The 15,664-nt window shown below is 42.2% G+C and overlaps 1 protein-coding gene across 1 annotated transcript in view; it reads right to left on the bottom strand.

Moving 5' to 3' along the window:
• FAM98A (family with sequence similarity 98 member A) overlaps positions 1-634 on the bottom strand; it is a 16,316-nt gene extending 15,682 nt beyond the window's left edge. Inside the window, exon 1 of the mRNA XM_002931180.4 lies at positions 478-634. Coding sequence (XP_002931226.1) covers positions 478-530 — 53 coding nt within the window. The 5' untranslated portion in view covers positions 531-634. The remainder of the gene's footprint in view (positions 1-477) is intronic.
• Between the last annotated feature and the right edge of the window lie 15,030 nt (positions 635-15,664).

Below are 15,664 nucleotides of genomic sequence, written 5' to 3'. Positions count from 1 at the left end.
AGTGCATGCAGAGATGACTGGGCAAAGGAGATTTTTTGAGAAAAATGGGGTGGGGTAGGAATAGGGGCTCAAGAGAGGAGCAGGAAGTTTGGAGGACAACTGGAAAAAAAGAGAATCAACTTTGGCAACCTCTAGAGTGAGGGGGTAGGGCAAGAGGATGGGGAGCAAGAAGAGAAGCTCCGGGAGGGGGGTGGCGAGAACCCAGAGCCCAGACAATGACACGCATGACTGACAAACGCTGCGGGTAACTCGGCGGCAGGGAGCACAGGGCAGGCCTAGGGTCGTCGTGTTAGGAGGGCCCCGACCCGGCAGAGCAGACAGTGGACGTGGCATTGGGGTCCCGGAGCCATAAGGAGGCGACATTCAGGAACCACCGGGTGCGGCGTGCAGAGGCAGGTGTCCCCGACTGGGGCGGCGGAGGTGTTCCCGGGGGCCGTCAGTGTGAGGTTTAGGAGACCCGTACCCTGGCAGTCTTACCCTAGATCTTCCAACGACTCCAAGATGTCAGTCTCCATGAGGTCACACTCCATGCTACTGTGGTATTCAAATTTCCGAGTCGTCAGGCTCCCCTCTTCGCCGGCAACGCGTACACTCGCGCATGCGCTGCCTCCCCGGAACTTCCAAGTCGACAGCTGGCGCCTCAGCAGCTGCACTGCGCATGTCCTGAGCGTGCGCAAGAAACTCGGTCCCGCCCGCCGCCCCACCCCGACTGGCTAAAAGGTTGCCGGGCGGCACCGTCTTACACATGCGTATTATTGAATAGTGAAGCCGGAGGCCCGAAGAAGGGCAGGAGGACTGGCTGCGTGGCAGCTGGGCGTGGGGACCCGCGAGGGGGAGCGCTCTAACCTCTCTTAGTTGGGTGTACGCATGTGCGAATCTTGGGGCGAGGCGGGCGCGGGAGGAGCTTGGGGGGTGGTGGTGTCTCAAGACGTGGTGGGTGTTGGCTGTGAAAACGGAGTCTCGGGATCCCAAGGAGTTACCGAGTGGATCTCCGCAGCGTGCTGCGGTGTTTTCGCCTGAGCTGTGGGTCGTGCAGAAAGGAAAAACTCCTGTCTAATTCCGTAGGACCGGCGTGGACTGGCCAGCGTCGAGAACGGCAGATAACATGCGTTTTGATTTACTTGTGGCTGCAGTAGCTTTATTTCAGGGTTAGAGAGGCGTCAACTTTCCTTTGACATGGATGTGTCATTCCCCTGTTGCTTTCTGTCCCTGATTTCTTGAGCCCGTTCCAGACGTTTTATTCCCAGGCGTCCTGTTATAAAGAGGCGGGAGGAGCGGGGGGGGGGCTTNGGGGGGGGGGGGGGGGGGGGGGGGGGGCTTCCTTCCATATTAGATTGAATCGCTTATATTTAAATCCACACAATTTAAACCGCGAGTAAACTTTTTTGTTTTTGACATTTGGCTCTCTGTGACATTCAACTCATAATCGCTTATGATTCCTTGTCAGTTATTGATTGGGTATGTACTTAGAAATTATTCATAAGTGAGGAAAATTGTTTCAAAGTGATGGCACATTTAGAAAATTACATTTAACCATGAGTTGGCATAATGTTGAATCGTGTAAGCATTTAAAGAATTTTCACACTCTACCAGTAAATTTTATTTTGTAGTTCTCAAACATTTTTGTGTCTTACGGCTAAATGCCCCTAACCTTAACAGTACTACTTTTTTAGTTCCTTATTTTGCATTATCTGGAGTGGGAAAAGGAATTAATATTTATTATGTACCTATGCTGGGTTTGACATGGTATTACTCCTTTGATCCATATTATTTTATGCAATCATAAGCCTGTGTATTACTCCCATTTTACAATAATGACACTAAGGCTCAGTAGCTTAACGATCTGTCAAAAATCATAAGGCCATTAAGGAACTGGATTTTGAGACTGAGTTATATCTGAATCCATATTCCTTCAGATATGACTAGTTAAATAAGGATTTATATGTAGGATATGAAAAAATAGGAAGATGTAGCTAGTGGAATTTGTTGAAGCCTGGATATGTTGTACATTAATTACCTAATTACAATGAAAATGGAATTATTATTTGNAGGATTTATATGTAGGATATGAAAAAATAGGAAGATGTAGCTAGTGGAATTTGTTGAAGCCTGGATATGTTGCACATTAATTACCTAATTACAATGAAAATGGAATTATTATTTGTTCTCATAGGGTTATTGAAGGTGCTAACAAAAAGTAATGCTTAATGCAAAATCAATTGGGGAAAATAAAGGGTATCATTTTTGAGTCACTTCTTAATGTAATACGTAATATTCGTGAGTGAACAAGTGATAATTCCCCTAAATTTCTTCTTCTCTCTCTAATGCAAATTGTTAATTTAAATGGAGGGTAGCCAATGTAATTTTTAAAATAATTTTATAATGAATTTTGCTGCAATAAAAACAATGAAAAGTAAATATTGTCATTTCTATAAGATCTAGGAATCTTATGCATTGTATTTTGAAATTGTTTATATTGTAAACTTGATATCTAAAGACCTCATTCAAGCTGAATTTAATAGAATGAAAAGAACACTGATCTGGGAGTTAAGGAACCCTGGTTTTGGCCTCGGCTCAGTACAAGAATGAATTTTCTAATACTTAAAGGTATCTGAAGTCCATCAGGTACCTATGAGAGATGATGAGTTTTCTGTGTAGAAGTTGTTCAGCTAGAGGCTGGATGAAGACTTGTTGGGGGTGCTCTTGTGAGGAGACACGGGACTATTTACTAACCCTGGTAAACTTTGATTAGACTCCTACCACAAAAGAGTATAAAATACCAGTTAAAACCCTTCCTAGTGTCTATCCCTGGGGAGGGCTGGTTGCTGTCTGTTTTAGTCTCCTGGGGCTGCTGTAACAGGTGACCACAAATTTAGTGACTTACAACAAGACAAATTGATTACCTTTTAGTTCTGAAGGTCAGATGTCCGAAAGGGATCTCACAGGCCTAAAATCAGCGAGGCTGCATTCCTTGTGGAATCTTTAGGGGAAAATCTATTTTCGTCCCTTTCTAGCTTCTGGGAGCTGTCCTCATACCTTGGCTTGTGACCCCTCTCCTTCTTCAACAATCACATCACTCCAATCTCTGCTTCCTTGATGTTACAACTTCTCTCTTACTCTCCTCCCCATCTTTCGCTTGTAAGGACCCTTGTTGTTATATTGGGCCAACCCAGATAATCCAGAATCATCTCCCCATTTCAAGATCCTTAATTTAACCACACCTACAGAGTCCCTTTTTCCATCTAAAGTTACATACTAATAAATTCTGAGAATTAGGACACAGGTAACTTCGGGGGGGGGTTCATCATTCTGCCTACCACACTGCCTTTCCTAGAGAGTAGAAATCTTGAATGATCTTTAAAGACCAGCCTTTCCAGACTTTCTTGAAAAGAGTAAAAGTAAAAGAAATCATATTTCATACTTGTGAAAAAAAATACAGAGGGGAAAATTGAAATGAAAACTGATTTCGGTTTTCAGAGGAAAATCTTTTTATGTCATAATCTTAAAGATTATTATAAGGGAAGTTTTGAATTAGGTAGTAGTTAAAAATTTATGCAGCTGATGGGGCGCCTGGGTGGCACAGCGGTTAAGCGTCTGCCTTCGGCTCAGGGCGTGATCCCGGCGTTATGGGATCGAGCCCCACATCAGGCTCCTCTGCTATAGCGAGCCTGCTTCTTCCTCTCCCATTCCCCCTGCTTGTGCTCCCATTCTCGCTGGCTGTCTCTATCTCTGTCGAATAAATAAATAAAATCTTTAAAAAAAAATTTATGCAGCTGAGATTCTTAAGAAAGTTACTGCTAAAATCTATAAAAGGGTAATTTGTATAATGGCAATGAAGTAGGTTTGTCATTTGTCCAAGAATGGTCTTCTAAGAGTTAGTGTCAAACAGGCATCTACAATTATTTTTCTTTCTCAAAATAGTTTGAAAAATAACAGCATTTTCCAGTTTTAATGAAATCGCCTTTAGAATAACCTTCCAACAAGGAGAAAATAAGAAAGACCATAGATTTGTTCATGTTGCTCATGAAATGAGAGTTTGTATATGCACTAAATAAAGTCCCTTTCAGCCTGCACAGAACAGTATTCTTCTCCCCTAAATATTAGCATTTAGAATTAATCTTATAGGGTCTCAAGTACTCCTACTTTATTATTTTTTAAGTGTTTTATTTATTTGTTTAAAGTAGGTTCCACATCCAGCATGGGGCTTGAATTCACAACCCCAAGATGAAGAGTTGTATGCTCTACCAACTGAGCCAGCCAGGGGCCCCTCAAATACTCTAACTTTGATAAAGAATGCTTGTTTTCAAATCATGCCTCTGGCTATGTTAGTATATTTTCAGTTAGTATGTTAGTATATGGTATATGTTAGTGTATATTTCTGACCATGTTAGCATATTGTTGGGCAATTCTAAGAGAATGTTACAAAGTTTGAGAACAGTATGTTGTCTGTGTTTAAACTGAGGAAGAGGTATAGATGTTGATGATATAGATTAAGATATAACCAGGTCTTTCTTTTTTTTAATTTTTATTTTATTTATTTATTGAGAGAGAACACAGGGAGAAGGCAGAGGGAGAAGAAGAGAGAGAATCTTTTTTTCTTTTAAAGATTTTTATTTGAGAGAGAGAGAGAGAGGGCATACATGATTGGAGAGAGAGGGAGAGGGATAAGCAGACTTCCTGCTGAGGGTGAAGCCCACCACTGAGCTTGGTATCAGGACCCTGAGATCATGACCTGAGCCAAAGTCAGATGGCTATCTTACTGAGCCATCCAGGCACCCCAAGAGAGAGAATCTTCTTCTTGTTTTTTTTAAGGTTTTATTTATTTATTTGAGAGAAAGAGAGAGAGAGAGCGTGAGTGGGGGGCAGAGGTAGAGGGACAAGCAGACTCCCTGTCAAGCAGGGAGCCAGACATGGGGCTCATTCCCAGGACCCCAGGATCAAGAACCGGGTCAAAGGCAGACATCCCGAGAGAAAAAATTTTATTTAATTAACATACATTATTTGTCTCAGGTACAGGTCTGTGATTCATCAGTCCTACACAAGACACAGCGCTCACCACAAGAGAATCTTAAGCAGGCTCCATGCTCAGCACAGAGCCTGATGCAGGGCTCGATCTCACAACCCTGAGATCATGACCTGAGCTGAAATCAAGAGTCTGACACTTAACTGACTAAGCCACCCAGGCACCTTATTCATTCATTCATTCATTCATTCATTCATTCATTCATTCATTCATTCTAGGTCTTTCTGAAAAAAAGCTCCAACCCTGATTTCTGTTGTCTACCCAACAATGCTTCAGGCTAGTTGTTATGTTCTGCCAACAAGTAAATAAGGCACATGGTGAACCAGATAGACACTGGTCTAATTTGGGTGCAGTAGAGTCTTTTAGATTCTAGCCCAGAGGTGATACACTAGTATCCAAATCAGCCCAATGTTTTTTTTTGTTTGGACTAATATTTTAAAGAATTTTGAGTCATTTAGAAGCTTAAAGATAGTGTCTAAAAATCCAGATTGTTGTGTTTTCTTGAAAACATAAATCAGATAACTTGGCAGCACTGGGCTCCTATTGCCCATCAAGCCAACTATTGGCTTGGGTTGAGAAGGCTGCCCCTTATAGTACTTTATGGTTTTTGGATCCCATATCACTCATACAATATATAATATACATTTACACCCAGCAATTTACTTGCCTTCCTGTGAGTTTGAGATTTCCAATTATTTTTATTCCTTTATGTCTTAATCCTGTTGATCACTTCTCCTACCATACCTCTCATAGGGCTCCTCTCCTTTCTCCTCTGCCTTTTCTAGGGTACGGGAAGAAAAAGTTTTCCTCTGCCCTCTCAGTTAATGAATGACACCTATAAATTAGACAAAGACAGATTAACAGGCAAAAAGACATACACATTTTTATTGTTCCTTTTTTTTCTTAATGTTCATAGTGCTTCACAGGAAAGAAGTGAAAACCCCAAAAAGGTAGTTAGACTTGAAAGTTTATATACCATTTTAACAATGAGTGATAAATTGTGGAGAAGTGACTACAAAGGGGATTTGAGCTCCTGGAGTGGTAAACTGGGAAGGTAAGTATATGGGGGGAACTAATGAAAGACAAATGTTATTTTTAGAAAGGTTTGTTTGTGCAGACTCGACTTGGTGCCAACTTTCTTCATGGCCATAAAACTCTTTTGGGGTGGGGTTAATGGCAGGCCTAGTTTCTCAGAAGTTTCTGTTTGTAGTCAGTTAGTGGAAGCTCTGAGAAGACTTCTTTCTTCAACTGTTGAGTCTCAATTGCCTTCAGTTAAAAATAATCCAAATGCCAAAGTGGCATACTTTGATTCTTTTCACTAGTCATACGGAACTTCTACTATTCACTTAACACACCTTACCCTTCCATTCCTCTGTACTTTGTACAAGTTGTTGCTTCTGCCTGGAATCCCTTTTCCCTCATTCTCTGCCTGGCAGCTCAGTCTTTAATACTCAGTTTGGGGGAAGTCTTCCCTGACTGCCTTAGGCACTCATTCTCTACCTCTCAGAGATCCCTTAGTGCTTCATCCCAGGTAACATTCCTGTTCCAGACAGGTGCACATAGATTCCCTCTGTCCTCTCTGCTACTTTGCTCACATTCTACCAGATCCTCAAGGTTTAGTTCAGCTTCACTGCCCCACAAAGAAGGTGTTCTCTCACTGCACCAATTAAGATAAATTTTCCTCTTTGAATTTCTAAGGTGGTGGGGGGTGCCTAAGTTGATTGGCTATCATAACTATCTGGGGGACTTAAATGCAGATTCCAGGGCCTTGCCTCCGATGCATCTTATGTCAGCATTTTTGGATGGATTTAGAAGTTGGAGAGGATGTGGAGAAAGGGGATCCCTCCTACATTGTTGGTGGGAATGCAAGTTGGTACAGCCACTCTGGAAAACAGTGTGGAGGTCCCTTAAAAAGTTAAAAATTGAGCTACCCTATGACCCAGCCATTGCACTACTGGGTGTTTACCCCAAAGATACAGACGTAGTAAAGAGAAGGGCCATATGCACCCCAATGTTCATAGCTGCATTGTCCACAATAGCCAAATCATGGAAGGAGCCGAGATGCCCTTCAACAGATGACTGGATTAAGAAGCTGTGGTCCATATATACAATGGAATATTACTCAGCTATCAGAAAGAACGAATTCTCAACATTTGCTGCAACATGGACGGCACTGGAGGAGATAATGCTAAGTGAAATAAGTCAAGCAGAGAAAGACAATTATCATATGATTTCTCTCATCTATGGAACATAAGAACTAGGATGATCGGTAGGGGAAGAAAGGGATAAAGAAAAGGGGGGTGATCAGAAGGGGGAATGAAACATGAGAGACTATGGACTATGAGAAACAAACTGAAGACTTCAGAGGGGTTGGGTGGGGGAATGGGATAGACTGGTGATGGGTAGTAAGGAGGACACGTATTGCATGATGCACTGGGTGTTATACGCAACTAATGAAGCATCGGACTTTACATCGGAATCTGGGGATGTACTGTATGGTGATTAACATAATATAATAAAAAAATCATTAAAAAAAAGAAAGAAATCTGTTTTTCTTAAAACCACCTCAAATGATTTCATAATCAGTCCTTCATAATTTAACATATATTAATGTTATATTTTTATGTTGCTTCTTTAATATGTTCTGATCTTTTCTATCCAGTTGCTATAAAGCCACACATGTCCTACATATTGTTTAGTACATTGATACATACACAATAGGCATAAAAATGTTGATTATTTGATTGACAAGAAAATTTTTCCTTTCTCATGACCAGATTTTGTTTTCTTCTGAAAGAATAAAGTGATTCTTTGCAGGGAATAAATAAGTGTACGACGATGAATTATGCTCTGAGCTCTTGTATCATCCTGGAACTCAGTCAATGCCTATTTAAAACTAGGCTATTCTGGTAGGATGATATGTTCTCTGCTGTCTTAGATTGTTATTAGCAACTTTGTCTTTTATCCTAGAGTAGTTATTCTTTATGGTGTGAGGCATTAGAGTCTTTAAGGAGATTTTTCAAGCCTCCCTCCCTCCCATGACTCCCCAGGAGAATCACAGCTTGTGACAAGAGATGCTGATTGGGAGTGTGCTGTGAAGAAAACAGGGTGAAACCAGAATAAAGGCCGTAAATCACTGTCCTAAGGGGAGCTTATCAATATGACCATTATGATTAGATAAATGAACATGATGCTAATTCTGAATATCCTCAGAAATCTTAGTTTCCAATTCTTAGTAACAGTTATTTACTTAATTTCTTTTTTTCTTAAGTTTTTATTTAAGTTCCAGTTAACATAAAATGTAATATTAGTGTCAGGTGTACAATTAAGTGATTCCACACTTCCATACATCACCTGCTGCTCATCATAGCAAGTGCACCCCTTAATCCCCATCACCTATTTCATCCAACCCCCCACCCACCTCCTCCCAGGTAACCATCAGTTTGTTCTCTATAGTTAAGAGTTAATTTCTTTATTATCAGATGGGATCATTGTTTACAAACACAATAAAAATAAGAACAAAATACATTTTAAGCAGGAATAATTGTATTTAATTTTTTGTGTTGGATCACTTTATGTTTTGGAAAATTTGGGTGAAGTAACATATATTTGACACTGTGGGAATCTTGGGACATTATTCTCAACTATTTCCAAGACAGAATTAAGCCCTAATGCCCTAAGGCATACAGCATATGTAATTATTAGCTTTTCTCCTATGCATCTAGAATACCCTCTGTCTATGTATCATACTTGGGAGGAATGAGAAAAGAGTCACTGAAATCATTTTGTCTAGGCCTCTAATCACTTTGAGAAAGGCTAAATTATGTAGAGCCCATGTTTTTCAAACTTTTGTGTGTATCAGAGTTACTGGGAGGATTTTTAAAACACAGATTGCCAGGCTCTACCCCTAAAGGTTTTGACTCAGTGGGTCTGGGATGAGGCCCCAAAATTTGTATTTCTAATGAGTCCCAGGTAATAGCTGACACTGCTGGTGTAGAGACCATAATTTAAGAACCACTGATCTAGACCAACTCTTACCCTAAAAAAAGACTCATGTCAATCAGTAAGCAAATAAATATATATCATGACCCAGTACACACAAGTGCGTACACACAAGTGTGTGCACACACACGCACACAGCTGAAACAGTTTCGTGATAAAGACTCCTTGCTAGGTGCTGTGCACTGGTTTGTTTTTAAAACTCTATTTATTAAAAAATGCTGATTGGAAGCCACTAAATTGATCTAGATCACTAACAGGTTGTGAGCAGCAGTCTAAAAAACAGTAGATAAGGAAGTCTCAGTTTCTTTTAGCTTTAGTTTTTTCACCCAATGGCTTAACTACCCCCATTTTACAGATAAGTATAAGAGGCTCCAAGTACAAGAGCCTAGAAGAGGGCCACCCACTAAGGATTCAGACGCATCTGGGGAAGCCAATGGGAAGATATTTGGGGCCCAATGAGAAAACACCTGAGACAAAGCTTGCCTTTAGCATCCTTCAGCAGTGAAAAACCAACATCCAGGTGCTCAATTAGATTGGTTGAAGAACTTACCCTAAATAGAGAGCATGACCGTACAAACTTAATCAGAGACCCTAACTAGAGCTTGTCCGGGAAAAATGATTCTGAGCATGTATAGGGCACTGACACTTGTGGACTTTTGACTTGGCTCAAAGGAAAACCGTGTCTAATTCCAAATGTAGGAAAAGAGAGCTATAGGAGAACTGTAAGTAATCTTTAAAAAACAACAAAACATTATAGGAGTATCACAGACATTTAGATTATAAGGAAGCATTTTTGAATGGCTTAAAGACAAGATGAGGGGCAGGGGAGAGGCCCATTTTATTATTGCGACCTTGGAAATTTTGGAAAACTATGGATGACAATGTCAGAAGTATGGGAACATCATCTGCACCAGAAGTGATGTCAGGAACTACGCTATCAGGGATGGATTGCTACCTGGATTTTACTGCGGACTGTCTGAAGACGGAGGATTTTTTTAGGGAGATTCACAATCTGTGATTGTTCACCAGGCTGATGTAACCTGTGCCAATATATTTACCTAGGAAAGAGAGTTCCCGTTTGTGTGAACTGATCCATCCCAGGCCACGCGTAATGATGAACCGAAACCTAAACCCATATTCTCTGATTCTCAACTTTGTGCGTATGGAGCCTGGCAGCCCAGCGTGACCCCCATTAGCGCCTGCCTCTGACTGTGACTTCCCCTCCACCACAGCCAAGAGCGGATGGATTCTTGGGAGCCAGGACACGGCTGTGGCCGGGGCTACATGCGCATGCTCAGTTCACTCTGCTCGCACTTGCCCCACGACCGCTGGGTCTGTGTGAATGTGGGCGTCCCAGCACAGCAGCCCGTCTTCTTGGACCTCCCGGTTCTCGGAGCTGCACTGCAGATGTGGAGTTGGAGCAGGGAAGGTGGTTTGCGTCAGATCCCCTCTGGCTATAAGCAGGGAAGATACACAGGATCTCCGTGGGCGTCCGGTCCTCCAGGTGTCTCTCCTCAGCGGACTTCCGTGGATGGCCAGGCCAAGGAGTTCTGTGGAGATCCCGCTTCAGGGAAAGAAGTTAATAACTCTGTTTTGGGGCGGGTGGACCTTGGCGTGGAGGTGTGTCCTCCAGACGTTTCTGCTGGTGGCCTGATCGATCCCTACACGGCTCAGACCCCAGACAGATCCCAGGGTGCCTGGGTGCTCACGTGGCCTGCAAAACGCAGTTTGCTCCGCACACTTGCCCTCGGGCGCTTGGCCTTCTAGGCCTACTGAACAGGGCCTGCCCTCTCCCTCCAGGCCATCCTCCTGGGGTTGTGGATCCCCTAGCTACTCGTTGATGAGGTTTGAACGGTGGTTACCATCAGGCCCCATATGACTTTGCTGTTCTAATGGTATAGGGACCTGTCTGGCAATCCTTGTTTTTAATCCAGAGTATGTTCCCTGTGTAAAAATACTTCTCTGTGAGGTACAATTTATTGTGAGATACTTTATCAATATAATAGATTTTTTGGGGGGGGTGCCTGGCTGGCTTAGTCAGTAGAGCATGTGACTCTTGATCTCGGTGTTTCAGGATTTTTCTTTAGTTAGTGCCTGCACCTCTTGGTTGTTGCTTGGAAGAACGAAGAGGTAGACCTGGGGAAGAGGGGTGGGCAGCAAAGCAAAGTTTATTGAGCGATAGTAAAAAGCTCCCGAAGAGGGAGGGGACCCGAGAGGGTTCCCGTTTTGGTAGTCACATCTAGGGGTTTTTATGGCTTCTTGGAAGGCTATTTTAATCTGATTAACCCTCCACGTGCCTGTCACTCAGTCAGGTGTTTGTCCACGGCTCATCTACCTATCAGGTAGTTGTTCACGTGGGAAAGGGTGGAGGGCTCCATCCAGGGTGGTTTCCTTTTAGGGTGGGAGCCCCTTGTCCCTGCTTGCCTTTCTTCCGACTATCCTTCATTATTTGGTTTGCGAGTTTGAGCCCCGTGTTAGGTGTAGAGATTACTTAAAAATCTTTGAATAAAACAATGGATTTTGGGGAAAGCAAAACACATGACATGCACTTGAATTTCTTCCCATTAAAAAAACTGCAGGATCACAAAGTTTGAGTTTAATCCTTTTATACATTTACTATCTAAAGATTCTTCTGGGTTACTTTTTGCCATTGACAAACTTGCATACCATCGTGGTATATTGAGATCAATTGGATAGGGTGGTGAGCAATATTGGGGATGAAGAATGACCCCCTGGGATGACTGTTGTGTGACTGAATGGAGGGTGATGCTTTCACCTGCTACAGGGACCCATGAAAAAAGACCAGATTTGTGGAACAAGAACATGAGATGAATTCTGTACATGTGGAGACATTTTGACACATTCCTTTGGGACATTCAGATGGAGCTGTTGAATAAGAAATTGGATAAGAGTCTGGAGTTGAGTGGAAAGTCTGGGCTGGAGATGTAGTTCTGTGAGTTACCTCTGAAGAATGGGACTTGAAGGTGAAGTGTGGATGCAATTAATTACCTAAAGAGAGGAGAGAGAGAGAGGAAAGGGAGACCTTGAGAAACACCAGTATTTCATGCCAGATAAAAAGAGATGAAGCTACAGATACTAAGAGCAGAGCAGAGGAAAATCAGAGGAGTGTTGTGCAATGTATGTTAGGAATAGATTCAGGATGGAGTGTAGGGATGGCTGTGTTCAATGTTGCAGACAGGTCTAATAGGATGAAGATCAGAAAATGTCCAATGCATTTAGTTACATAGAGTCATGAATGACTCAGGAAGAGCTGTTTCAGTGTAGTAATGGAGGCTAAAGTAAAATTGAAATATGTTATTGTGTAAATGAGAGCTGAGAAAATGTGGATGGTGAGCATAGAGAAAAACTTTGAGAGGTTTGATTTTGAAGGTGTCAAGATGAGAACAATAGAGATGTTGCAAGAAAGATATGTAGACTCGAGAAAGCTTTGTTGTTTACATTTACGTTGAGAACTCTTTTTTTCCCAAAGATTTTATTTGAGAGCAAGAGTGAGCACGNTGGGGCGGGGGGAGCAGAGGAGGGGGCAAGCAGAGGTAGGGGAGGAAGCAGAGGGAGAGAGGGAGGGGCAGAGGGAGAAGTGGACTCCCCACTGAGCTGGGAGCTGGAGACCACTGCTCTGGGGCTTGATCCCAGGACCCTGGGATCATGATGTGAGCCAAAGGCAGATGCTTAACTAACTGAGCCACCCAGGCACCCCTACACTGAACACGTTTGAAGGCCAATGTAAAAGATCTAACTGAAAGTAAGTGATTATATACAAGTGGAAGAAGACCAAATTGGTAATATTTCTCAAAGTTTGGGAGTGGGGAGGAGCCAAAGTATGGACAAAGACTCTTTCCTTTGACCAAACTTGAGTCAGGCTTCTGAGTCCTCTTTCTAACTAGGCCCTGACCCTGAATTCCATCCTTATCCAGAGGCCCTGCCCGTTTAGTCCAGTTTTATTTTATTTTTTCAAGATTGTGTTTGTCATAGAGTGCAAGAAGGGGGAGCAGAAGGCAGAGGCAGAGAGAGAAGCAGGCTTCCCGTTGAGTAAGGAGCCGGATGCAGGACTCCATCCCAGGACCCTGGGATCACGACCTGAGCCCAAGGCAGGTGCTTAACCGACTGGGCCACCCAGGCATCCCCAGTCCAGTTTTAGCAAGAATCTTGCTGAGTGAGTTTAACACATATCCCCTACCCTTGATATCTGTCTGTTCAACTTTTTATTCCCTGCCCTTGATGTCTTATCACCCTGGTCTGCCTTCAGCAGAAATCCTTTCAGTTTACCCAGTATCCCCCCACTGCTGATGTTCCCTCTTAGTAATTTTCCATCCACTGACCCTCTTCCTGCTCCTAGGCTGTAAACCTCCACCTGTCCTTAATGTATTTGGAGTTGAGCTCAATCTCTCTCCCTTCCTGCAAAGACCCCATTGTAGCAGTTCTCTCAAATAAAGTCTAAAGTGTCATGAATAATTTATTCTTTAACACTACTAGGGTATGAATGAGCCCTGAAGTTGGAAGGATGGTAATCCATGTTATGCAGTGGTGATAGTTGATGAAACTATTCCTCGCAATAACTTGGGAGGCATATAGCTAATAAGGTTTAGCTCTAGGGAATGACGTGGGAAAATAATATTAGAAGCTTATGTAGGTTTCCAGTGGTTGAATTTGCAAGGTATTATTCAGAAGAGATGAACTCAGAAAAGAATTGCTATGTTTGCAATCAGGAATGAAAAAGGGTACAGAAAGTCTTCAAATTCTGGGATTTACTCTTGGAAGAGACCAATGCTTTCAACCTCAACTAACAAAAGCCTTATTCCCCAAGGCTTTTGGGGAATAAAAGCCAATTAAAACTCAATTTTGTGTCAAGAGTCAAACTCTCCAGATGTTAAAACAATGGAAGGAATTAAGATGTTTCAGAGTAGGTGTCCACCTAAGTGTGTTGTGCCCAGTAAATCCCTTCAGTGCCTCAAGGAAAAGAGATGAAATGTGAGGCACTCCTACAGAAACCTTATAAACAAGGTATGCGCAATCAATTTATTTGGGGGAGTCTTGAGGTCAAGAAAGCAAGGGAATATAGTGATCCTGAGAACTCTGCCAAAAAAAAAAAAAGAAGAATAAAATTAAGGACATAGATTTGAGAAGAATCAAAATATGAAAGACTTGTTTAGGAAAGTGAATCTGGCAACTGAGTCTGGTCGAAGAAGCCTGTGACTGACTCATACATAATGATTTGAATTTCTTGAAAAAGCTGCTCAGAATGCAGGAGGGGCTTATTACCCAGTCCTACTTAAGGATTGGCTATTGTCTCTTTTTTTTTTTTTTAAAGATTTTATTTGTCAGAGCACAAGTTGGGGGAGCAGCAGACAGAGGGAGGAGCAGGCTCCCCACTGAGCAAGGAGCCTGATACGGGTCTCGATCCCAGGACCCTGGGATCATGATCTGAGCTGAAGGCAGATGCTTAACTGACTGAGCCATCCAGGCACCCCCAAAAGCTTTTTATCTTAATGAAGTCCCAGTAGTTCATTTTTGCCTTTGTTTCCCTTGCCTTTGGAGCTGTGTCTAGCAAAAAGTTGCTGTGGCCAAGGTCACAGAGGTTGCTGCCTGTGTTTTTTCTAGCATTTTGATGGAATCCTGTCTTACATTTAGGTCTTTCATCCATTTTGACTTTTTTTTGTGTGTGGTGTAAGAAAGTGGTCCAGTTTCATTCTTCAGCATGTGGCTGTCCAGTTTACTCAACCCCATTTGTTGAGACTTTTTTCCATTAGATACTCTTTCCTGCTCTGTCAAAGATTAGTTGACCATAGAGTTGAAGGTATGTTTCTGGGTTTTCTATTCAGTTCCATTGATCTGCGTGTGTGTTTTTATGCCAGTACCATACTGTCTTGATGATTACAGCTTTGTCATAGAGCTCGAAGTCTCGGATTGTGACACCTCCAGTTTTGGTTTTCATTTTCAACATTTCTTTGGCTATTTGGGGTCTTTTCTGGTTCCATACAAATTTTAGGATTATTTGTTCCAGCTCTGTGAAAAAAGTGGATGGTATTTTGATAGGGATTGCATTCTATGAATAGATTGCTCTGGGTAGCATAGACATTTTAACAATATTTGTTCTTCCAATCCATGAGCATGGAACATTTTTTCATTTCTTTGTGTCTTGAAAGAAATTTCATGAGTGTTCTATAGTTTTCAGAATACAGATCCTTTGCCTCTTTGGTTAGGTTTATTCCTAGGTATCTTATGGTTTTTAGTGCAATTTTAAATGGGATCAACTACTTAATTTCTCTTTCTTCTGCCTCATTGTTAGTGTATAGAAATGTAAATGATTTCTGTGCAGCAATTTTATAACCTGTGACTTCACTGAATTCCTGTGTGAATTCTAGCAATTTTGGGGTGGAGTCTTTGGGTTTTCCACTTGGAGTATCATGTCATCTACGAAGAGTGAGAGTTTGACTTCTTCTTTCCTGATTCAGATGCCTTTAATTTCTTTCTGTTGTCTGATTGCTGAGGCTAGGACTTCTAGTATTATGCTGAACAGCAGTGGTGATAGTGGACGTTCCTGCCATGTTCCTGACCTTAGGGGAAAAGCTCTTCCTTTTTCCTCATTGAGAATGATATTCACTTTGGGATTTTCACAGA

This window comes from Ailuropoda melanoleuca, chromosome 4, assembly GCF_002007445.2.
Source record: "Ailuropoda melanoleuca isolate Jingjing chromosome 4, ASM200744v2, whole genome shotgun sequence".
Classification (NCBI taxonomy): Eukaryota; Metazoa; Chordata; class Mammalia; order Carnivora; family Ursidae; genus Ailuropoda; species Ailuropoda melanoleuca.
This window is presented reverse-complemented; position numbering and strand designations above follow the sequence as displayed.